The sequence below is a fragment of the Sceloporus occidentalis genome, unplaced genomic scaffold, assembly GCF_023333645.1.
Source record: "Sceloporus occidentalis isolate IW3139 unplaced genomic scaffold, rSceOcc1.0.p SCAF_7, whole genome shotgun sequence".
NCBI classification, from domain to species: domain Eukaryota; kingdom Metazoa; phylum Chordata; class Lepidosauria; order Squamata; family Phrynosomatidae; genus Sceloporus; species Sceloporus occidentalis.
Window position 1 is genome coordinate 63,034,475 of NW_028316987.1, and position 24,356 is coordinate 63,058,830.

The following is a 24,356-nucleotide window of genomic DNA, read 5'->3' on the forward strand; positions in this document are numbered from 1 at the left end:
TGCATCTGCACTGGAGGGATGCTCCGGTTTGAGAGCGCTTTCCACTGCCCGGGCTCAAGGCTATGGAATCCTGGGAAGGGTAGTTTGTCCCTCCCCCTTTGCTAGCATCCGATCCCTTTCCTTTTCCAGCTCTTGTTTGTAGCCCAGAAGAAGGAGGGCTCTTTCTCTCTGTGTGTGTCTCTCTCTCTTTCTGTGGGTTTATGAATGGATCTCTTGGAGGATCATTAGCTATGCAAATAGAAGCGGTTCATTCATGACTTTTTTTTCGCTCTTCCTCCCCTTTTTTTCCAAGGAGGAGGAGAAGGAGGGGAGGGAAACTATATCTCTAAAAGCCATCTTGTGTGTTTGTTTTGTTTTTTCTTTCTTTTTTTCTTGCAGGCTGCAAGCAGAGCACATCTGGAGGAAAGATCCTTTTTTTATTTTAAAGTCCAATGTCCAGAAAAGCATAGCCCTCATCCTTTTCCTTGCCAACCTATCTATATCTATATCTCTCCGTTAAAGTCTGCAGGATGGATGGATTTTATGACCAGCAAGTGCCTTACATGGTCACCAATGTGAGTGATCACTTCCCAAGTTGGATCTTGGGCTTTTAAAGTGGGGTTTTTCTGGGATGGGGGGGGCAAGGTAGGGGGATTTTATTCAATTTTATTTGCATGTGGGGAGGAATTATTATGGGGTTTGATGACAATATGATTTTTTATTTTGTTTTAAATCAATCTTTTTCCCCCCCAGGAAAAACAAAACAGCCCCTCCCCTCCCATAGTGGTAAAAGAGTCCCCCTGTTTGCAAAGTTACTCACTATTTTCCCCTTCCAACCTGAGGAGGATGAAAGGGGGCAAACCCACCTTTTCCCCCTTTCCTTTCTATTTGTTAAACCCTGTTCATTTTCTTTTTTAAAAAAGGACAAATCAGCTTGAAAAATGAAGTGGTATATTATCATTGCCTCCCCCTTCGTCTGAAATCAATGGCTGGGCTTCTTTTCAGAACAGAAGAGAAAAAAAGTTTTGTGCAAGTGTTTGCCCTTGCAAATGCCTTTTTAAAAAAGGGATCTCCAGTACTTGCATAGGAAAGTCCTAGGTGTGGGCAAAGATGTGTTTGGTTTAGGTGGTTGGAGATGTCAAACTCCTCTGGACAATAATCACCATCTTATTGGTAACCAGAAGTTTGAAAGTCCCACCTAGATCAATAGCAAAGCTTTCTTTTCCTTCTCGAAATACTTTTTGAAAAGGACACCTAGGATGGATAGTGGTTTCACCTCTTCCTCCACCTTTTCCTTCAAAGTAACCAGGATTTTTTCTCCCTGTTTGTAGAACCCCTGTGGGAGAAACTGTAATGAGCGACCGACAAATGTCAGGAAAAGAAAATTAATTAACCGAGATCTGGCTCATGACTCAGAAGGTGAGGCTGTGTGTTGTGAGCAGTTGTATTGACTCCCCACTCTTAATATCACCATAACCTCTGATGTGTTTTTTATATTTTAGTGTGCATCTGTAGATGCTTTAATTCCCCCCTTTGTCCCCTGATTCTTGTCTACCTCTGTTTATAGAAGTGAGGCAAGAAAAATAACCCCATGTTTAATGATGCGATGCAAGCTGACAAAAGCAATTCCCCGCTAACTTGCTGTACCTTCCATGACTCACCCTCGGTGTGTTAGGCATCTTTGCACCAAAGCGACATAAATCATATTGTGCACACCTGAGGTGAGACTTTGCTAAGCTTCAGTGTGACACCTCCTCATTTCTAGGCCTTGTCAGCATCTGTCCCAGCAAAGTTTCCTTACCCTGCTGCCTCTGTTGAGTTTTGGAAGGATCAGGAACCTTTTGCATTGACCCTTTGCCAGTATTTGGATTCAAACCACCTCAGTGACACAAGGTACAGTGCACTTGGCAATGGCAAAAAGACCTGTGTGTATGTATTGCCCTTTTTGTCTCTGTTCTTTCAGTTGTAATAGTAGCACAGAGAATGCCAGGAGAGAAATAAGTATGTGGAGAGATCTTGTAGGCCCTCTGAGAACTAAACAAAAGAAATTGGCAGCATGAGCTTTCATAGACTTAAGTCTACTTCCTCAGATGCACTGGGTCTGAGGGAAATAAGTACACTTTGCCAGTTCTATCTTAAAACTAAGTTCCACAGAGCTAACACCTTGAGTTTGTTGTTGTTGTTTTTGGGTGCCTTCAGGTCATTTCCAACTTACCATATTCCTAAGGTAAACCCATCATAGGGCTTTCTTGGCACGTTTCTTCAGAGGGGGTTTGCTATTGCCTTTCCCTGAGGCTGAGAGAATATGACTTGCCCAAGGTCACCCAAGTGGTTTCATGGCTGAGCGCAGAACCCTGGTCTCCAGTGTCATAGTCCAACACTCAAACCACAACACCATGTTGGAAATCTTGAGTTTACAGCAATGTTATCAGGGATGTAGCCAAGGGGGGGGGGGTTCTTGGGGTCTGGACCCCCCCTTCCATTAGAAAAATGAATGGTGTGTGCTGCTGCGCTGCCACACCCAAGCCCCATTATAATGGTGGCACTTAGTCTGGACTCCCCCTTCCTAAAATCCTAGCTATGTCCCTGATGTTATTCTAGTCTCCCTTTCAGTGTGCTGTGTGGGAGGGAGATATTTCTGCAGATGCCACTGCAGTGAACAGAATGGTTGTCCTCCAGCAGCGGTCCTTTGCTGGATTGTCCCTGTAATGCTCGCTGTTGGGTAATGGTGGGTGTTTAGACACCTGCCTGACTTTGCTCACACTTTACTGAGTCCATAGAATTGTGCACAGAAATTAAGACCATCAGCAACACATGCACCCCCTTTATATAATCTTTGTATCCTACACCCCTTGCCTGCCCATTTGGGTGTTCATTGAAAAAACTTCCTAACCATCCACCACCAGCTTGCAGAGCATGATCTGTAATCATTTAGAAAGCTGGTAAGTATCCACAAACGCTCTATTAAAAGTACTCCTGTGTCCAGTGTGAATGCTTTGATTCTTTTAAAAGACAGCTATGCAAACTGAGGGGACTGTTTAAGCCTTGCAAACAACTGATTCAAACCACCACGACTCTTAAGTCTTGAAGAATGAAAACATTGGGCGGGTGGATATTGACTGAGATACACTGACCTGAGTTTCCCCAAGTATATTTAACACACAAAGTTTAAACTATAAATCCTTGTTTTGTCACAGCATTGATGTGCTTTGCCTTAAAAAAGTGAGGGGATGGATTTTACTTTGCCATTTTGTAGTACCACATATTAAAAATAGGAATAAAACAATATAGCTGGGGGGGGGGGGGCTTTGGAGCATTAAGGGAGTGAATGTAAAAGAAAAAGTAGGCTGCACCCCTCTGAACATTTTCTGGGGAGTAGGCTTGCTGAGCTGAGTGGATTTTACTTCTAAGTAGATACACACACATGAGGTGGTGCTTAAATTGGATTGGAGTGTGCCATCCTATTGTGTCAACTGAGAAGTCCTATTGACTTCAGTGGGTCCTACTTCCAAGTCAGTCTGCACAGAACTGCAGTCTAAATAGACATCCTGCATGCACATTAGCTGAAAATGGTCCTGATTGTCATTGCTCAGAAAAAGAAAATCACTCATCTGTTTCTTGTGGAATCCAAATGAGGATAAATATAACAATTCAAGAGTAATTCATTGTGGGCAAGATCTGTGCAAAATTAGGCAAAATAGAATTAGCATATTGTCTTTCGGGGCGGGTGAGAAAGAGAGCACTTAATTCAGCTTGAAGAAAAAGTGCTGGTCCTTTATCCATCTCTTCCTTTTTTTCCTCCCTTAGAACTGTTTCAAGATCTGAGCCAATTACAGGAGACATGGCTTGCAGAAGGTAAGGGGGAAAGTCTTTTGTTAAAAAAAAAGGAAGGGGAAAAAAAGGGGGGGACAACTCTGGAAGAAAAGGGGAGGGGGAGAGGGAGGAAAATGTCCCCTGAACTTGCTGTCTTAATGTTCAGCCCAATTAATTGAGCTCTAAAAGAGCCACCTCATGTGTCATGCATACATTAGAGCCTCTGATGAGTTTGTCTTTAGGGACTCTGGGGCTGCTCTACCCAATGTCATCACAAATTACCAGGAGAAATTGCTTCCAGCTCACAATCACATCTGCTTTTGGCAAGAACTAATGCACCAAGACTTCAAGTTCCAAGCCTCTGTTCAGATTTTAATTGCAATTGATCAGGTTTATATTATTGTACCTCAGGAGACTGCATACAGCCAGAACTGGGCTTGCTCTTTTCCTTTAGAGCAGTGCATACAATTGTTTGGTGTTCTGGTGGAAGTACTTTTCTGATGGCAGAATATAGTTTCTCTGGGTTCATCAGGACGGGATGCTTCAAGATTTAAGTGCAAGTGTCTTCTTTCCACCTTGCTCGCAACACAGAACATTAGGTGTGTATCAAAGGCTTAAGGAGCAGGGAAGTTTATTTTATTTTTGATTTTCTTTTGTAAGGCTTTTTAAAAGAGAACTTGGATTTTCTCCTCCCTTCTTTCTTTTACTCTTGAAATCCGATGCTGTTACTCAAGCTGTGCTGACAGTTTTTACGGAAATAGGTGTAATGGTGAAGTGGAATAGATGTAAATTTTTACTAGAGGGGAATGAGAATTTGAGAGAAGTTTTGCAAAGGCAAGGAAAGTTGTTTCTTGCAGAGATATTTTTAGCTGAAACCCTAAAGCTTTCTTTTGTGATGTGTTTGGTTCTTTTTTTAAAAAAACACAACAACCTTGTTTATTTGCAGCATAAACATGATTTAGTATATATGTTTTGTGTTTTTAACAGTATGTATGTATTTTACTTTAGACACACAAGCCTTTGAATTAAATCTCACTCAGATATAGCTAATATTGTATATGTTGTCTGACTTGCTTGTGTACTTTCAGTATTCATAGAAGTTCTTATTTTTTCCTCTTTCTCTCTCTTACTGAATGTGCATGACATTTTCTTGAATGGACATTCTGTTTCTTTTGGAGATGAGAAGATGAACGGAGAGCTTAATCTGATTGCTTAACATGGAAGGGAGGAAATGCTATGATGATATATAGACTGACTAGCTTTTTGCTATCTCTCCAGATAGTTTGCCAAGTAATCAGTATAAAGTGTATGCCTTTTCTGTTCTTCTTATTCCTTGTTCTTATGTATGCTGTTTATAAAGAATTTTAGTAAAAAGAAGCCTGGTCTTCTATTACGTATATCTGCAAATGGCAGTAAACTTTCAATTGAACTGATGCACCTTAAGTTGAAGTAGTGAATCATTATATTAGCATAACTTCAGTAAAGATCTATGCATATGCTTGTGTTTTTGTCTTTTAATAAGCAAGAAGGTGGTTGGATATCCTTAATGTTGGGGTGTGACTACTGATTCCAACTCTTTAGAGATGCAAGCTTTTAAAATCATGTTAGAATTTGTTCGATAGTAACTGTAAGTTGAAACTTTTACCTGAAGAAAATTTTAACGGGAGAAATTGTGACTGGATGTAATAATCATCTTATTGAATTATTTTTATATCATTTTAATATCATCACATATTCTGTAGCAGTATTCTAAAATGATTCTATATGTGAGGAAGGAATTCAGAAATATTTTTTTCCATATCGTTCCCTGTCACTTTTCTAGGTATGTTTATTTACAGAAATACTCCCTGGTAAATTAAGAATGTAGGTTGCCGTTATAAACTTGTAAGTTCCACTAAAAACAATGTATTATTGTGTTCTGTCACTCAACTAAAAGATGAAAGTTGAACTCTATTGCTACTGTTACTGAAATATGCTTATTTAAAAAAAAATCCTGTTAAGAAATATTTAAGCTCTAGAATTGCAGCCACGGCTTTTGGAACTATGTTTCAATAAACTTCTAAAGATGATATAGGTCTTATTATTCCAGAATATCCTAGATAATACACATACTGATAGAGTGCAGGGAGGGGGTTGGTATGTTGGAGGAAGAGGAAAGTTTTTAGAGTCAGAACTTGACAACCACAACTTCATGATCATTCTATCTGTTTGTCTGTCTTTCTCTGCTTTGGAGGGTGGTGTTGGTGGGTCTTTTGAGGTTTCTAATAGTCAAAACCAATTGCAATTCCACCGGAGATGACCTTTCTGTTGCAAAGATGCTTTTCAAATTACTGCTGTCTTTAACCCAATGCTTGATTTTGTCCATTTATGTCCTTCTGGTTCTTTTCTAAAGTTGCAGCCCTTGCCAAATTGGCAGCCGTGCTGTTTGTTTACATATTTATTTCATGATGCTCTATAGCCAGGAACTGTACATGACATTTTGATCCCCCCCTTTCCTTTTTGTTTAAAAGGTAGCACAATAGTAATTGCCAGCATTCTCCCAGGAGTTCAGAGTTCTCACTGGGTAGTAACCAGGTCATAAAAATCTGCCTGTTCCACCACAACATGCTTAGCTCCTTGGATATGAAGGACTGAGGGGGGTGAGCAAGAGGAAGAATTGTCCTTAATAGTTGTGGCGCTTCAGCTGCATATTTATCAATGTCCCTATTCTTCTGGGGAGAATGTTGCTTAAAATGAGTAATCATAAACAGTCTATTCTCTTTTCAGCATGTGCACAAAAGTGCCATTGGAAACAATGGGATTTACATATGTATTGGAGGTGGAAAAATAATTCAAAGTGGTGAATAGAGACGGGGGCTGTTTTGTTTTCTCGCTCTTGTCTGATGTGTATACATTGTGCCAAATCCAGAATGTGACATTCAGAAATATGTTGTATCCTGTGGCGCAAGAAAAGCTGGAAAGTGCTTGACAAAAAACTTTCCCCCATGCTTTATATATAAGGAAGAGAATTAAGTAAATGCCTCCCACCTCCAGTGGAAAACGTCTGTGTCTTATTAGTTGTTATGGGGTGGTTTAAAATAAGAGTAATTTCCTAACTTAAAAAAAGTGTTAATATCACCTCCCAAAAGTTAAATAGTATTCATATGGCAGGCATTCTTTTGGGCATTGACTTAAAAGTTCCCTCACTTGCTGGAACTTATGTCTGAGTTGCACCTTTTAGATTGGACTATAACTGCCCACTAGTTTTCTGTGTTGTGATGCCACAGTGGCCCCATTTTGACCCGGCATTCTTTTGAATGTGGATATATTGCATTGTTCCTCTTGAAAAATAGAACTTAACCACTGACTTGAAATAATTAATTCAAGTATTAAATGTAATGTATTTTTCATTACGAGACGCTCCTACTGTTTGTTCTGTAACAACAACAACAACAAAATGAAAATAACTGGAAACCTGCTGTGCTGTGGCAGAAATACTTTGTGGCTGAAAGAAAAAAGACATGAAAGGGGAAGTTATTTGTTTAAATACGTATTTGAAAAATATTTTTTTCAAATATGATAAACTGCAGTGGAAATATTATAAGAGATATGTTAAAAACCTATTTATGTAAACACAAATATTGATTTGCCAAAGGAACATGTGGACTTTTAACATAGCCTAATTTGTTATTGCTCAAAGGGACAGGTGAAGGAATTGTTTCTCTCTTCTTTCTTCCCTCCTCAAGATGGCACAGGATATCCAGATAATAAGAAATTGATTTCTTTAAAATATATTGATGCCACTGAGCAATGGTCAACTTTGGTGAATAAACTTTTGGAATGAATGCACCTCAGGTATCCTGCTACAGGGAAAGCTGGTATGTTATGGGCATTGGGGCATGTTTGACTTTCGCCTCTCTTTAGCATGAAAGTACTTGCTAGTAATTAGTCCATCCATCAATTCTCATTTCAATTGGAAGGTAAAACCTGAAAGTTCAGATACCCAGGCGCATCTTTCTCCTTCCCTTATAAACACAGCTAGAGTACCTTTTAATACCAATGATCCTGTATCATTTTGTATTTAAAGTCTCTCTTTTAAAAAAGAAATGAAAGGAAGGCAAAATTTTACGTAGGAAACTAATTTCTCAACACAAGAGAATTGTGATCTTGAGATCTTAGAGTATCCCTAGTGCAGTTAAAAACCCAGAAGTATTTGAAAGATGATGTTGAAATGTTAGACCTAATATGCGTAATTTTAGGGATTTTACAGATTGCAAGTTCCTGGAGTTGACGGGGATGGGATGGGAAAGGTAGGTGTGACAACGGGTGTGCCAAAAGAGCAATGCTAGGATTTGTGGGGAAATGTTTATGACACTTTTAAATACTGCCAAGAGCACATAAAGTAGTATCTTAAGAGCCTTTGGGTTCATTGGGAATGGATATAATATTTTTGTATTATGGCTAAATTGAGACTGACAATTCATTTCACTTGTCTTTGGTGACTACTTTCGAGGAGTGTTTTAAAGAGTTGACAGTTTTAAGATTAGAACAGTACCGTCAAAACTAACTTACATTTGATAGTTTTTGTTTTGTATTTTCCAGTTGTTTCCAACTGGAAACCCCAAGGCAAAATTGTGACTTGCCCAAGTGGGTTTCCATGGCTGAGTGGAAATTTGAACCCTGGTCTCCAGAGTCCTAATTCAACATCCAGATTTGATACACTCTTGTTCAATTTGATATGCTCTCTGAATTTGATATGCTTTTCTTTAATTTGCAAGCATTTTTTTTAAATCCAATTTTTAAAATCTGAATAAACAGAGAGAATCATAGAATCATCACAGCAGTTTGGCAAATCACTGGATGACTGGTGGATAGATAGATTCTGAAGATCTACAAAGCGAGTAAGTGGGGACAATTTCTTGAAATGATATTAAGCAAAACATTCAGAAATGCTGGTGATACTGGTAACTTTTGTTGGAGAAGAAAATTGTGCTGTCTTTTTTCTTAAAATGTTCTCATAGATGACTTAGATTTTTGATTTTATAATATCCATTGAGCATATGGGATGTTTAGTCTTGTTTTTAGAATATTAAAAGTAGCACTTAACGCCAATATTGGAATAAGTATAATCTTTGCCCCATTGTTTTTTGGGACATGTGGATGTGCTCCTTACAGGAGATCTGTAACTCCTTGATAATCCAAATTCATTTGTATTTAGCTGTAAAATGGGCTGCCAAAAAGTGAAGAGGAAGTACTACTAGAAATATTGCTGTGCTCTGTAGAAAGTTGTTTAAACAAGAACAAATATAGCTATTTCCCCGGTGATCTGCCTTGTCTACTCTTCTCTTTCTCTCTCCACTGAATGGCACTGCATATAGTGGGGATTCTTTAACTCCCCTTTTGGGAGCTGTTGTACCAGCTACTTAAGTTTTACTTGATGCCTCATTTATTCAATTTGTTCTTCTAGCTGGGTCTGTGCTGTATCTCAGACAAAGCAGTAAAATGGATGTGTTTATGTAAAAAGTTCAAGTTTACTTGGTTTTCCTTCTCTTTCTCTCTCTTTTTCTGTCAGGGTGTGACAAGAAAGATTGTGGTTGAGGCCACATGTTTCTTACTGGATTCTGTTTTTGTGAATGGAGGCAGAGCTCCAGTTCTGACTGCTTGTCTTGAAGAATTGCTTAGGAGATCAGCTGTCTCATTCACTGGCAGAAAGAATGACTCATACATCTTTTTTGCCTTGTTTGGCTCCAGGTCATTGTTACAGTGGATAGAGCTGGTTTTAATTAAATATCAACTTCTTTTGTATGGGCTGGTGCCTGGTTTTCCATCCTCTCCCTCTTCTGCACACATATTTTCTTTAAAAAAAAAAAAGGGGGGGGGTGCCAGAAAAGGAAGTAAATTGACCCTCGGTTTATTGCTCTTTTCCAGCTTGCTACTGGCTGTATATTTAGTTTGCTGGATATGCTGTGTGTGAGCGTCTGACCTCCTCAAATAACCTGTTTAGTTCTCTTCTTTTTCATATTAAACAGTGCATCTCTAAAATAGTTCAATGCTGATTTAAAATATTGAATGCACAAATAGCCCAAGCCTATGCGTGTGCCAGAGTTAAGCCCGTTGCACACAGTGGGACTTACTTCTGAGTAAATATATGTGGGACGGTGCATCTAAGTAGTTTCAGTTTTAATTAAGCCAATGAGTTTGAGAAATCTCAACATCTAAACAGAGATTTCCTTGTAAAGATCATAATTAACACTTTGTTGCCATTACTTCTCCCCATGGGAGATGGTGAGAAACTGGACCGCAGGGGAGGGGGCTGGCAAAGGAGGAACATTTGGTAATAATCAGACTTAAGCTAAGAACAGATGTTGTTCAGTCAAGAAAGAGTCAGTGAATTGGCGGCAACTCTTCTGTTAATGTGGAATCCACCTGATAGAACTGTTTCCATTATTACCAATATTGCCATATGCTTAATCTCATCAGAACACTTGTAAAATTTATTTCTCCCCCTGAAGTATCATTAATTGATTAGTCTACATCTTGAAGACATTTAAACATCCTCCATTTCCTCATGTTATGTTCAATGAATGGTTATATTGATATGCCCTTTTCTTTCCTTCGCCAACACCACTGTCACCATGTTCAAAACCACTGTAGCTTTTATGACAGCCTCACAGAATTGCAGCATTGGCAATGACAAGAAAAGAGGAAATGAATGATATATAAATATGCCTGCAGTTACAGCACTCAAAAGTCATATTTTTCTTTTCAGCCATCCAAGTTTTAGTTCTGGTTAACTGTCTGATTGCTGGTTTGACTTGCAAGTCCTTGAGGTTTTTGATACAGAGGTCTTTGAGGGAGGTTCTGTAAAAGCATTCCTGGCACATTTACATTAGCACAGATCTTACTTTTTAATGTGTGGAGGAATTGTCGTCTTGCTGTGATGGAGTGGGTGGGGGGGAATTGGTTGGACACTGGAGTTTGAATTTTATTTTAAAGTGAATTTTAAATCTTGGAATGCAGCGTTAATTCTGAAGTCTACTTCATATTCCATCAGTAGTTTTATTATTTGTAATGTGAAAGATAGGTATGAGTATTTCATAAACATGGCACTTGGTATGTCTTCAGGGAATAGAGCGTATATCCAAGAAGAAGCATCAAATGTCAGAACAAGTGCCCAAGCACATTTTGATTTATTTGAAAATGGTGGGGAAAATAATAATTAGATTTCAGACATTCATATTGCAGGACTTTGTAAACTGATACAGGTAGTAACCCAAAATGTAATGTAACTTTTTAAAAATGGTTTTCATTTTTGTATCTGTATAAAAAAAGATACACAATAGTTTTATTCCTAAAATTTTTAAAACAGGAGTAACAACGACTATCCCTTTTGTTATGAATGTAAAGTCAGTGTATTCAGGCAGACATTAAAAGTAGTAATAAAATTACTAATGATTTGTAGATTTTCTGCCTAAAGTAAAGCTGAAGCTTTTCCTCTGTCTTTTTGGTTTGTCGTGCTACCAAAATGTGTCCAAGAAGTGCACTTCATATTTTACTGTTCTGCATCTATAAAAACAAAATTGGTAGATTGTACAGATGTAAGTTATAAACTAGGCTGCAATGACTATACGGAGTGTTTGGTCCAGATGCCTGCAATAACAGAAGAAGGGTGTATGTTTTAAAAGTGAGCCTACACATTTAGAAAAGGAACATGCTACTCTATTTGTCCTGTGCATTGAATATATTCTTTACTGGTTTTAAATATTGTGCTGTACCATATTCTGCAAAGTTATGCTGATGATTAGTAAATCTGTTGTAAAGCTATACAAGTTTTTGGAAATGATTTATACATTCTAGTTTCAAGGTCTTACTTTGTTGAATCAGTACACCCTCCGATTCAACATTCCCAAACTATGCAATGCATTGATGGCAGTGGCAGGTAGTGGAGAGATGTGAAACAACTTGTAGAATGCTGAAGCTAAGTTCACTCTCTTTGGTTTGTGAACCATCACACTACAGTGGTTAAATGTTGAAAACTGATGTGAGAAAATCTGTTTTCAAATACCCCCTTAACTTGATCAGAACGCTGTCTCGCAAAGTGTAAATTTTCACTTGCTGTACTGTATAAATACAAATTGTACTTATACACTATGAGGCAAATTTGCTACCCTGAGTTTCTTGAAGGAAAAGCAGCATACGTTCTATCAACACTGAGCACAGTGGTTTCTTTTGATGAGGAATAAAATGTTAAGAAATCGCACAATAAATTAGAAATTAAATTGGTCTCTAATCTATTATGCGTATTGTGTGGCAGTTGCCTTGACATTATAAACCCTTTGCACATCAGATTGTTGTGGTTTGTTTTGTACGTTGTGAACAACAGATGCTTATGTATATGTTGTAGCTGTTGTACAGTTGATACTACCTTTGTCCCAAAAATCTAATATAATCTAATTTTGTCCAGTTAATAAAAAGACGAGTAAGCAGAGATGGTGGTATGGATGTGAACTGGAAACAGAGGCAGAGATATAGGCAATGATGAAAGTTATCCTCTGTGCCAAAGGGTTTTTAGACACCATTTATTTACATGCATCATCCCTTTATATTGCATGGTTAATGTTCTTGGAACTGAGGTAAGATTCAAGAAGAACTCATATTATGGTGTGGAATCCAGTTGTTCAAGAACAGGGCTAGTGGAAGCCCCTTGCTTAAGTCTTAACTCTTTGGACCAACACTTCAGTAAACAACCAATTTATTCTTCTTTTTTCAGACTCTGTGAATTCATATCCTAGCACTTCTTTTCCTTGACATATAGCCATGATTTCTCAATATCCTCAATAGGAGCTGTGCGTCTATGTGTGCTTGGTGTAATCAAAGCTGTTAATGACACCCAAATAGTCTGTTTAAACTGTCATTATCTATGTTCATTCATTGGTGCTATAATAGTCCACTAGTGAATTTCAGTTTCTGCAATTTGTCCCTGCATGTCCCTCCCCCCCCCCCCCCCCGGCTCCCTCAGGCATAGTTTATGATAGTATCTTCTTTTTAAAACAATCTTGATCTACGATTTATTATAAGATTAAGATAGTGTGCCCAGTGCTGAGTTAATTTATGCACTTGAATATTTCCAAGAGTATTTACCAGTACAGGCATACCTCAGTTAACACAGCCGCTGTGAAAGAACCATCTTTTTACCAAGTCTTTTTATTACTGCCCTGCCTGAGTAGTGAAAGAACAGGATTCTAGTTTAGCCAATCCAACTGTAGCCATGGGTGCCTCCTTACAACAGGCAAAGTAAACTGTAACTGCCTTTGGAATCCCTTACGAAGCATGCACTAACAGCAAAATGGAGAGACAAGGGGAGAGTTGAGAAGCCTCCCCAGCTCTCCCCAGCGTGTTTAAAAACCCGTAAATATGTAAGTTTGGCCACCATAATGGAAATTATTAGGAATGTAATGGCTGGTGAAAGAAAGAAAAATATCATCCCTGGATGCATTTTGGAAGAAGCCTTGAAGTGTTCTCTAGAATGCTTACTTCTGCAATGCTTGCCTATCATAGTTGTTTCATTTCACATGTGTATATTTGTAGTTCTGAATAAAAAGTCTTCTAAAATATTTCCAAGCTGCTCTTATTTTTTGTGGTGCATGATCTTTCCATGTTATTTCTGCCTCTGGTACCAAAGGTCCTGTTAAAGAGGTAATACCCAGGAACACATGTACTTCATTAACCAAGATATACCTGTAGTGGGTTTTGCTCATGAATTACATTCATACCATTATAAATGATTGGTTGAATAATAAGCTCCTGATAGAGGATTCTAGGTGAAATAGTGAAATATACTTTTTCCTGAAAACATGCATAGGACTGGGCCACACAGTTGTGAATTTCATCACATTTACCACAAGGAAGTTTCATTGGTCCCAGCAGGACCTAACATATGAGTAAGCAATAACTTACATAAGAAGACTTTAGAATAAGAAGTGAAGTTTTGCTGTAGAAGGTACACACACATACACAAAGACATTTCCTTTTCAGATTATTTTTAGCCCTAAAGATGGATTCATAATGAATCATTGTTCATTCTAACATCATCATATATCTGTAGAAGCCTCCTCAATGTTGAAAAGACGTCCCTTTTTTTTCTACATATGTAGTCAAATTGTATTGTACTAATATAAGCATAGAATAAAACTACAGTGGACCATAGTTATCTTAGTTCCAGGAATCGCCGTGAATAACAAAATCCTTGTATGCTCAAGTCCCATTAAATACAATGGCATAGCAAAATGGTGTCCCTTATAAAATGGAAAAATCAAGGTTTGATACTTGAAATTTATACTTTTTATGAATATTTTCAAGCCGTGGATGCTTGAATCCATGTATAGTAGTAGTCGAAGTAGTAGTAGTAGAAGATAGTAATGAATCTATCCTCTTGTTTATTAAGATAAATATTGTTCTGATGCGAGCCCATTTGGTACCAGTATTTAGTAGTAACAAATGCTCCAAATCATGTGCAGAATTTCCAAATGTGTTGTATACATGGCTGGCTTACTTGTGTAACTTAAATTCTTATTGACTGATAGTCCTCTTCTGAATCCATCTTCAGCTTGTCCTAAGTATTAAGCTCATTGTACGTTTTAGTGGCTTGTGTGTGTTAACTTTTCTTTCTTTCTGTTTCTTTCCCCCCACCCAATTTTCAGCTCAGGTACCTGACAATGATGAGCAGTTTGTACCAGACTACCAGGCCGAGAGTTGTAAGTATAGTATGACTCACCACTTTTCTTTACTCTTTTTTTTTCTTTTTCAAGGAAAACGTTTTCAATGTCTACCTTTGTTTAGCTGGCGGTCACATGGCTGTTGTGGCTAACAGTCCATGACATCACCATAAAAACACATGAAGAAAATAACTGCTGAATTGCAGCCAGGAAAAGTGGTTTGGCTGAAGCTGGTACTCTTGGTTTTTTTTCTGTGTATGTGCATGTCTGTAGCATCTGGTGGTGAGGAGTGGGTTTTCAGGGGGTTGAAGGTAATGGCATGTTCTTTTTACAAAATGAGCAACATCATTTGAAAGCTTGACCTGGTTTCCTAAAATAGGGGAGAACAACTGTGGTGTTCTAGGTGTCCTTAGATCACAACTCTTTATGTTGCAGCCTTACAACATCTGAAAGGCCAAACTTGTCCACAATTGCTCTAGTGACGCCTGTTATTGCTCCAATAGGAACACCATTAGTCCTATTTTGTCAAGGCATGTCTCTATTTATTGCATGACAAATTAAGTGGCTGCTAGAGTGCTGTGGAGATGGACAAAAGTGGGGGGAAATGTTGTGTGGGACATCCATGGTCATCACATTATTTTAAGAGTCATGAAAGACCTATTTTTGATGGTAAAGTATTGAGGCAGAATCTAAAGTAACAACTGGGACCTTGCCACTGCCAGGCCTTTTTCTGCTGAGATAAAGGAAATAATTATATTTACTCCTCCCAAATTTTATGTGCAGAAACAAATTGGAATAGCAGTTTAAATTTTTATCAAGACTTGCAATAGTGGTGTTATTATTTTGGTCACACTCCTCTGAATACTCTCCATCTTGTCAACATCTTTTTTGAATTGTGGTGCCCAGAACTGGACACAGTATTTCAGGTGAGTTCTGACCAAAGCAAAATAGAGTGGTGCTATTATTTTCCTTGATCTAGACACGATATTCCTACTGATGCAGCTCAGGATCATATTTGTTTTTAAGCTGTTGCATTTCATAAGTTTTCTTGGTTGCTATCACACTGCAAATCCAGCTGCTAAAATTGGGCTGTAGAACATAAATACTTTTTATAATGGACTCAGTTATCTTAGTGAGTGTCATGTTTATTTTATTTCTGAATAATATGTCTTTTTTAATTTAATGACGTTGCTGCCCATAGTAGGGCTAGTTCATATGGCTGGTTAATGCTCATTGATTTAATCCTTCTTGTTGTTTATAACCTTTATCACTGCTGATACAGATTGGTAAAGCTGCCATATGATGATAGTGTGATCAAAATTTGGATAAACTGAAAGCGTGAGTCAGGAATTACAAATCGTTCCTTCATGCTGCAGCAGTTCACTTGTGCCTTTGCTTTTTTCATCACAGCACCTGTTGTAAAAGCAAACAGATATTTCCTGTCTGTACCTATAACCTTGAATTTCTAGGATCTCTTTGCTCACCTGCATACAAGTTTTTCCTAGTCCACTTTGTTTATCCAATTCTACCCCCTCTATCTTGAGAGTTATATGATATTAAAACTCAGGCCTTTATATCTGTGTTTCTTATTAATCCCAACATTAATAAAACAGTTGGAAACATTTCAGTATAGATGGGTGAAAATTTCATTTCAATTTGTTCATGATAGGAATTTAACAAAATTCATACATTTCTCCTTACTCACGGTAGAAAAAAAATTGAGATTTAAAAAACTATGAATATGGGAGAATCTGAAATGGAAAAAAATCATCCAGCCAAATCAAGGCTTTGAGTTCGTAGTTCCTAAAAATCTAGCCCAGAATGTATGTACAGTCAGCCCTCCCTTATGCGGGGGATCTGTTCTGGACTCCCCCACGTAAGGGGAAAACTGTGTATTCTTGCGCCCCATTGTAAACAATGGGGTGCGTGCATGCAGAATGGCATGTGTGCCACAGGCACGGGCACCATTCATTTAATTGTAGCGTGGCTTCAGTGTAAACAGAAAGCCACATAAACGAAGCCCATGTACGGCACAGGCTGACTGTACGTTCAACCATGTTAGTGAGGAATTGGAGTTGTCACCACTTTTATTTGAAAGATTGCTCATCTTTGGCGTTTCTATGGCAGTGTGAGTACAGTATGGTCCTCTTCATGCTGGTAATGGCTGTACCTGTTGACTATGTCATACAAAAAATGAGGGAGATTTTAGTTTTTGATTGTTTTTTTGGAATTTACCAAAAATCAGAAATTTCTTCTTGGAAAGAATCTGAGACTAAAAAAATTTAGTGTGGCACAAAGTGAAGCTGATCTGCCCTCCCCATTTCCCAATTAGGTATTTATTTTATTTTATTTTTTATTACCCGAAGTACTAACCATTGCTTCAGGAAACAATAATATTATGCTATGACATAATAGGCCATAATAGAGAACATGTACTAACAGTAAATGTGTCAAGGCTTTCTTTCTATGTTTTCAGAACATTCACATTTACACATGAAATTTGACTGCATAGAATGATTGTTCCGGAAGTAAGTCACTGCCAGTTGTATTATGTCCAACATGTAAGTTTGCTTGTATAGCATTAACTCCAAGAAGAAGAAGAAAATCTAGAATATTATCTACAAAATGTCCTACAAAATGCAACTCACAAAGCCAGATAAGTTGATTCATTCCCATTAGGCTAAAATGAGCTTTGACCTCGAGAATAAGTTTCTAAGAATTTGAAAACATAACACCAATCTATTGCCATAAGGGAAAGGATGTAGTGAACACTTGTATGATGCTGTTGGAAGGAGAAGCCTGGGGCTTACAAACAGCTACTTCTAGGACTACACTTCCCAGAACCTCCATTTAGCATTACCCCTATACTGGCTGGGGGATTCTGGCAGTTGGAGTACAGTGATATTTTGTGCCCAAACAGTTCATGCCTAGTTTTTGAGGACTACTGTTGACATGACAACTTTGGGTCCTCTTAATCTGCCATGATCACTAGCAAATTCTGTTGCCATTTTTATTTTGTGACTGATTTTTGTGGTAAAAGAGGCACTACTAGTAGCTTTTTTCCACTTTATATGATGACGGGGTTTTATGAATGTACATTCTTGCAGTGAATTCACAAATTACTAGGTACTGAAAATAGCTACAAGTGGTCTTTTCTGTACATGTTAATGTGATATTTTGTTTTTGTGTGTGTGTGCTACGCAAGAACACTGTAACATGGCAAAAAATAGACTTCCACATCATATACATAGTCTTACACACATCAAAAGTTGGCATTGTTCTTTTTAAACAGTGTATGCTTACTCAAAATGAAAATATAATATTTCAGCAATAAGTGGGCCGTGATTCTATGGCCTACCTAATCTCTTGTCAGATTTTTGTTGTTGACTGTAGTCAAGTTGACTTTGACTTACGACAACTCTATAAATGGGAGACCTCCAAGTCACTCTCAGGAATCACTCCATAAAGCAAACAGGAGAATTCCAGCCAGTTAACCTGGTCTTCTTTTTCTAAACCAACTTCATTGATAATATTCCACTGTTTCAGCAGACAATACAAACAATTTTTCATTTCATTAAATAAGTTATCGATGGGGCTGGAGCATTGAACCCACTCAATTCAGTGACTTGTATTGGGGTGAAAAATGTGATTTATGGCATTCATAAAATATTTCTCCTGGGGTGCAAATTCTGCTGGTACTCTGGTGTGTTTTCAGATAAAGGATTTCTCATTCTAGAAGAAAAAGGCATTGTAGTCAGTCCTCCCCGCTCCCCCCCCCCCCCCAAAAAAAAAAAGGTTTTATGCTGTTGTGGAAAGGTTACAAATGGAAGATGATAGAATTCAAAGACATAGCCGTGTTAGTTTGGAAAAACAGCATGCAAGGAGACCTTTTTGCACCTTTGAGACTGAAAGAAAGAAGCTGGTAGCATGAGCTTCTGTAGATAATAATAATAATAATAATAATAATAATAATAATAAAATTTTATTTCTATACCGCTATTCCAGCGATCACAGACTTGAATCTACATCTTCAGTTGATGAAAGCTCATGCTACCAGCTTCTTTCTTTCAGTTAGTCTCAAAGGTGCTATGACAAGATCCTTTTGCAAATGTAAGATGGAGTTGTCTAGACTGCTGCAAAATTTGGTGAATGAGGCGATAGCACAATGGCACCTTATTTTGCAGTACTATAGTCACTACTTTGCCAATGATTGTTACAAAAGAAGTCAATGATTCTTAGGAAAAGGCTATGAACTGTGAATAAAAAATCCTGTGGCATATTGGCAGGGTTTCTTGAGTCAATGCTTCCCCTTGAACATAAATGCCCTGACTTAGCGAAATGCATTTTGCACAAATAATTTCCACTCTCATTTCCCCTTGGTGGGATTTGAACTTCTTTGGAAGGGCTCGACATGCATAATTTGGGCTGCTTTGCATATCCTCATGAGCTTGAATGTGCACAGATACAGGTACATGAAGACACTGATACACACTCTCTTTTGATTGGAATTTTCATGTTTTCTTAATATTATTGTAGCTCAAATCTCTTTAGCTACAATTTATTCAGTACTGTTAAATGAGCATTTATTTGTTTGTTTTCCTTGTGTTCGCTTTCTGAAGTAAAGGTCAGGCAAGCTTCCTGTGGAGTTAATCCGGCAAAGGCCAACATAGATTTAGTTATGTACATTACACCCATGAGCTCTGTAAAAATATCACTTATAACTAAAACTTCTGAGTAATTGTCAGTGGCAAGCCCAGGGCATACCTATTGGTAAATTATACAGATTTTTTTTTCTAAGTGAAGATCTACATTTTCACATTGTGTAATTAAAATCACAAAATGTGCTTATGATTTTGCTCTGTGGGACAAATGAAAGCCAAAAAGAAATAATAATAATAATAATAATAATAATAATAATAATAATTTTTATTTGTATTTCCTACTTCTCCCAAGGATCAAAGTGGGATTACATCATTAAAAATACGGTACAATACAAATATGAACTATAAAATACTAGCACTGAATTAAACATTCCTATTAGTTACTTAAAATATACAAGCAACTATAATCCTGTGAACGTCATCGAGAGTGGAGCATTAGTTATGGTTTTATATAGAATCAGGTGGATATGCCCACCGGAAGAGATCTGTCTTATTACCACCATAGATGCCTTTAAGAAGGCACTTAAGACGGATCTCTTCCGGCGGGCATATCCACCTGATTCTATATAAAACCATAACTAATGCTCCACTCTTGACGACTTTCATAGGATGGTGGTAATAAGACAGATCTCTTCCAGTTGACTATTCCACAATGTGGGGGCTGTGGCTGTGAATGCTCTATGGGAAGTTGATGTTAATCTCGTATTATAATGTTCCAATAAATTATTCCCAGATGTTCTGAGTGTCCGGGGTGGATTATGTAGGGAGAGGCATTCCCGCAAGTAACTCAGGCCTGAGCCATATAGGGCTTTAAAGGTAATAACCAACATGTTTTACTGCTCCCGGAAGCTAATTGGCAGCCAGTGAAGAGATTTTAACACTGGTGTTATATGGTCAAACCTAGATGTATTGATGACCAGTCTGGCTGCCACATTTTGAACCAATTGAAGCTTCTGAACTTGATACAAGGGTAGCCCCAAGTAGAGCGCATTACAGAAATCTAGATGAGAGATTACCAGTGCATGTACCAGAAAAGAAATGGAAAACTGTGCTGAGTGGATGGAACGAGGTCATGTAACAGACAGGAGAATGTACTATTCCTGGATTGCCAAACAGATCTCATGCTATTTTCTTTTAGTCTATTATTGTTGTTAATTGCTGTTAAGTCAGTTTTGACTTATGATGACCCTATGAATGGGAGACCTCCAAGTCACCCTATCCTCAACAGCCCTGCTCAGGTCTTGAAGATCCAGGGCCATGGCTTCCTCGATTGCATCTATCCATCTGGAATGCTGTCTTTCTCTTTTTCTACTGCCTTCTATCTTACCAAACATTATTGTATTTTCTAGTGAGTCATATATTTTATGGTATGTCCAAAGTACAACAATCTCAGTTTAGACAAACTTCAAAGCTTGACATGATCAGGAATGTGTGTGTGTTGGGGGGGGGAACTAAAACTAATCTGTTAGTAGAACTACTTCGTAGTTCAAAATGGAACAGGCTGAAGCAAATCATATGGGAGAGTGCCTATTAGTGTGCCTGTTTATGTGGAGAGTAAGGTAATGATGCTTCCTTCTTTGAAGGAAAAAGTGATTGTTTTTGTGTGGCTTCAAGTCGATTCCGACTTATGGTGACTCTAAGGTGAATCTGTCATAGGATTTACTTGTCAAGGTTTTTTCAGATGAGGTTTGCCTCTGCCATCCTCTGCGTATGAGAGAGTAAGACTTGCCCAAGTTCACCCAGAGGGTTTCCATGACTGACCTGGGATTTGAACTCTGGTCTCCCAGTGTTCTGGTTCAGCGCTCAAGCCTTTACTCGCTGTTGGCCTTTTAATAATTTCCTCTTCTGAGAAAGGGTGCCTCTTTTAATCAGGAAAGTGGGATAAATTTCTACATTGGCCTATTGGTGGGTACATGAGATGAAATCGAGTGCAAAATGGGGTAAAGGTGCCTGGTGATTTTTCTGTCTTTCATATCATCATCAGGCCAACTGGCTGTGTTTGTTTCTGTATGTTTTGACTTTGGCACAGTACCCTCTTTAGGGTAGTTTCTGAGGGCTGAGTTAGTCAGACAACTATTCCCACGAGGAACAACAAGTATTCCCTTTCTGAACATGGGAACTGCCTCTGTTGTAAAACATTAGAATTTGTGGTAATGTTAGGGGATGCAGAAGCTTTGTTTGTTTCTTTGGATTTGTGACGGATCTTTCACACATGCAGATTGTTTCATGTTGTTCATAGTGTTTGACCCTTTAGATATTCCAGCTAAGGAATTTAAACAAAAAAGCAAGGGGAGATTCAATGAAGTAGAGGATGAAAGGCTCCTCCTCCTCCACCTTTTTGGCAGATTCTTTTAAGAAAACTTTTTAAGAACTATCCAAAAGAGAGACATCAATTCAGCTTTTCAGGGGATTCCCTTTGAACGTGACTATAATGCTGTTGGATCAAACTTTCTCATCTACCAGCTTTTGCTTTTCTGAGGATGTTTTCAAACAAAGATAGCACTTCTGTTGTCAGAGGCAAAAGTAAAATAGTAAATAAGTATGACAGTAGTGCAGCAAGTATATTTTTTAAAATGTATTTTTTTTCAACAATGTATGGCAAGGAATTTCTTAAGGGCAGGGTCCTATATAAATCTGCTTTTTTAAAATTTCCACTGAGTTCAGTGGAGCTTACTCCTAAGTAAGTAGATGTAGAATTGCAGCCAAAATCACTTCCTGTATGAAGTAGTCATTAGCAGGAATAGATTTTGGCAAAAGCTCTCTTGCTGTTGAGCTAAAATAGCATGAACTTTATTTTTGCGAACACTCAAACTGCCCTGGTAGTGCAGCATCCACAGAGAGAACACACCCTCTCCCCAACTAACCAGGGAGGCTAGAAGAAGGGAAACCTGGAAAATCTCTATTTTGATTTTGATACACTGTTGGCATATGAATTGCCAGCCGGATTCCAGAATCTTGCAGTTCAGAGTCATCGACTCTGTCACTGCTACAATTTGGTATACAGATTTTGTATGTTTATGCATACCAGGAATAAATGTAAAAACAGTTAAGAAGAAGAGCCTTGTTAAATCAGATGGAAGGCCTTTCTAGTACTGTAAAGTGTTTCTAAGGGTGCTCTTGTGCAGGCATATTCTTCTGAAGTTGTCGCTCATTGACTTTGCAGTCACCACAGGGCACCTACTCTCTCGTGGCTGTGAGCTGGAGCCATCTTTGGGAGTTGCAGGGAGCACTCATGCATGGATGACATTATACTGCTGTGATCTCATTGCTACCATCTGCAGAAGACCAGAGTATTGTTGGCAGTATGTTTCCTATTTGCTGCTCTGTTCTCTTGGAGACTATTTGGTTTATATAACTTTGGGCAAGCCAGTTATTAAATATCAAGAAACAGAAAAGGACATAGCTCTGAAAACTTATCGCTAGTTATGCTACCTGGGGGAAAATACTGGGGGTTGTAGTTCAAAAAAAGTAACTTCCAAGCTCTGAAAGGACGGAATGTTTTAGGAACAGAGGAAGCTGCCTTTAACAGTGGATGTGTTGTGTGGTGTTGTGTGTCCTCAGGTCATTTCCAATTTATGGTGACCCTAAGGCGAACCTTTCATGGGGTTTTCTTGGCAATATTTGTTCAAAGCAGGTTTGCCATTGCCTTCCTCTGAAGCTGAGAGCATGTGACTTGGACAAGGTCACCCACTACAGTAGGCCTATTCAGTCATTCAAAATGGTTGCATGAAGAGGGGCCACAACAGAGATGTGTAGAACTGCCTCACACACAGCATCCTGTCTTTGTGAATTGAGTGCAAAATACCTGAAAGAAACTTCTAGTCACTAGTAGCTTTTGTGTGATAAGGAGCAGTAATAATGCACAAATCCTGATGATATAAATGCTCATAAGCACATTTACTTCAGTATTAGTAGGTCTGACTCATTGCCTTTCAGAGATGAACCATTGAGGGTAGTTTGTATGTGTGATTCTATCATCCCCTTCATAACGTCACTCTTAATTTCTGCAAAAAGGAGTTATGTGCATCTATTGTCTACTTTATTTCAGGCCCAGTCTACTACTTATTTGCTCCTTGACCTTACAAAAATTATCTCTCCCTATGATCCTTCATCCTCACACTCCCCACTTTCTTTATCTTGTTCTGAAACGTGAGCACAATTGTTTTTGTTAGTTGTTTTAAAAAATTACATTTATGTACTTTTTCCCAGTGAGCTTAAAGCAACCTACTCCCTACTTGATCCTCCCAAGAGTCCTGTGAAGAAGACCAGACTAAGGGAGAGTAACCAGCCCCAGGTCATCAAGCCCACCCTTGAGCTGTGAATCTGGATTTTCAAGTCCTCTAGCTATTGCACATGAGAGTTATGAAATATCATGGTACTTGTTTGATGTATGCCATCCAGAGTGGATGTGTCCTAGTCAGATACATTTTTCTTAATTCATTTTTTACTGACATGAAAAGTCCTTGTTGACTCCTCCTTTCCTCATTTCAGCAGAGGAAAAATATTCTAATAACTAAGTTGCCTTTTCTCTCTTCTTCTGACCTCTATGATTTCATTTTGTGGTTAGCCCCAAGCATTAGTCTGTATTTAGCAGGAGTATTTTTCTTTACTCTAGAGAATCTTTTTTGGGGGCTTACTTAAATTTGATGAAGCCTATTCCTCATGAATATAGCAAGAGAGAGGGCTTGCCAGTAGGCTCCTTCTAGTCAATAATGCCTTTAATCTGTGGTTGTAGTAGCAACTTGAAAGCTTTATTTTGGTTTTAATAAGTAGATCTTGCTTCTTTTTTTTATCCTGCAGACTGTGGAGATTTTTTTAATATGTAATTCGTAACTCTGAAGGGTAGAAAGACCTTGATATATTTAGCTTCAATATTGATTTGATGCACAACTGGCAGAATACTACTATAAAACTAATGGCTGCTCCCTGCCAATGTATATAGACAACACTGATGCCTAATTGTTTTGGAAACTTTATTTTTTTAAAAAATGTGACCTTGCTACTCTGAGGTGAACATGCTCTGTTCACTGAAATTGCCACTTTGCCGTTATGGGATAGATGGTCAGTCTAGGCCCATATCATTTTATGTGAGACACACAAAAAAAAAAAAAAAACCATAGCACAAATAATTGGTTATGTCTTTCTTTAATCTGCTAGGTTCTTTTTTTGTCCAGGTAAATAGATTACTATTGCTGGGTTTTCCTCACCA

General features: G+C 38.2%; 1 protein-coding gene across 4 annotated transcripts in view; it reads left to right on the top strand.

Annotated features, from left to right (window-relative positions):
- The first annotated feature begins 220 nt into the window (after positions 1–220).
- Positions 221–24,356, top strand: part of ETV1 (ETS variant transcription factor 1) — an 88,473-nt gene continuing 64,337 nt past the window's right edge. Inside the window, exons 1-4 of one of the 4 annotated variants that reach the window (XM_089533140.1) lie at positions 221–554; positions 1,311–1,398; positions 3,787–3,834; positions 14,472–14,525. In XM_089533140.1, coding sequence (XP_089389266.1) covers positions 510–554; positions 1,311–1,398; positions 3,787–3,834; positions 14,472–14,525 — 235 coding nt within the window. In that variant the 5' untranslated portion in view covers positions 221–509. Of the gene's footprint in view, positions 555–1,310; positions 1,399–3,786; positions 3,835–3,966; positions 4,392–14,471; positions 14,526–24,356 lie in introns of those variants that run through there. The other 3 variants (XM_089533141.1, XM_089533142.1, XM_089533143.1) reach the window with 3 other exon arrangements.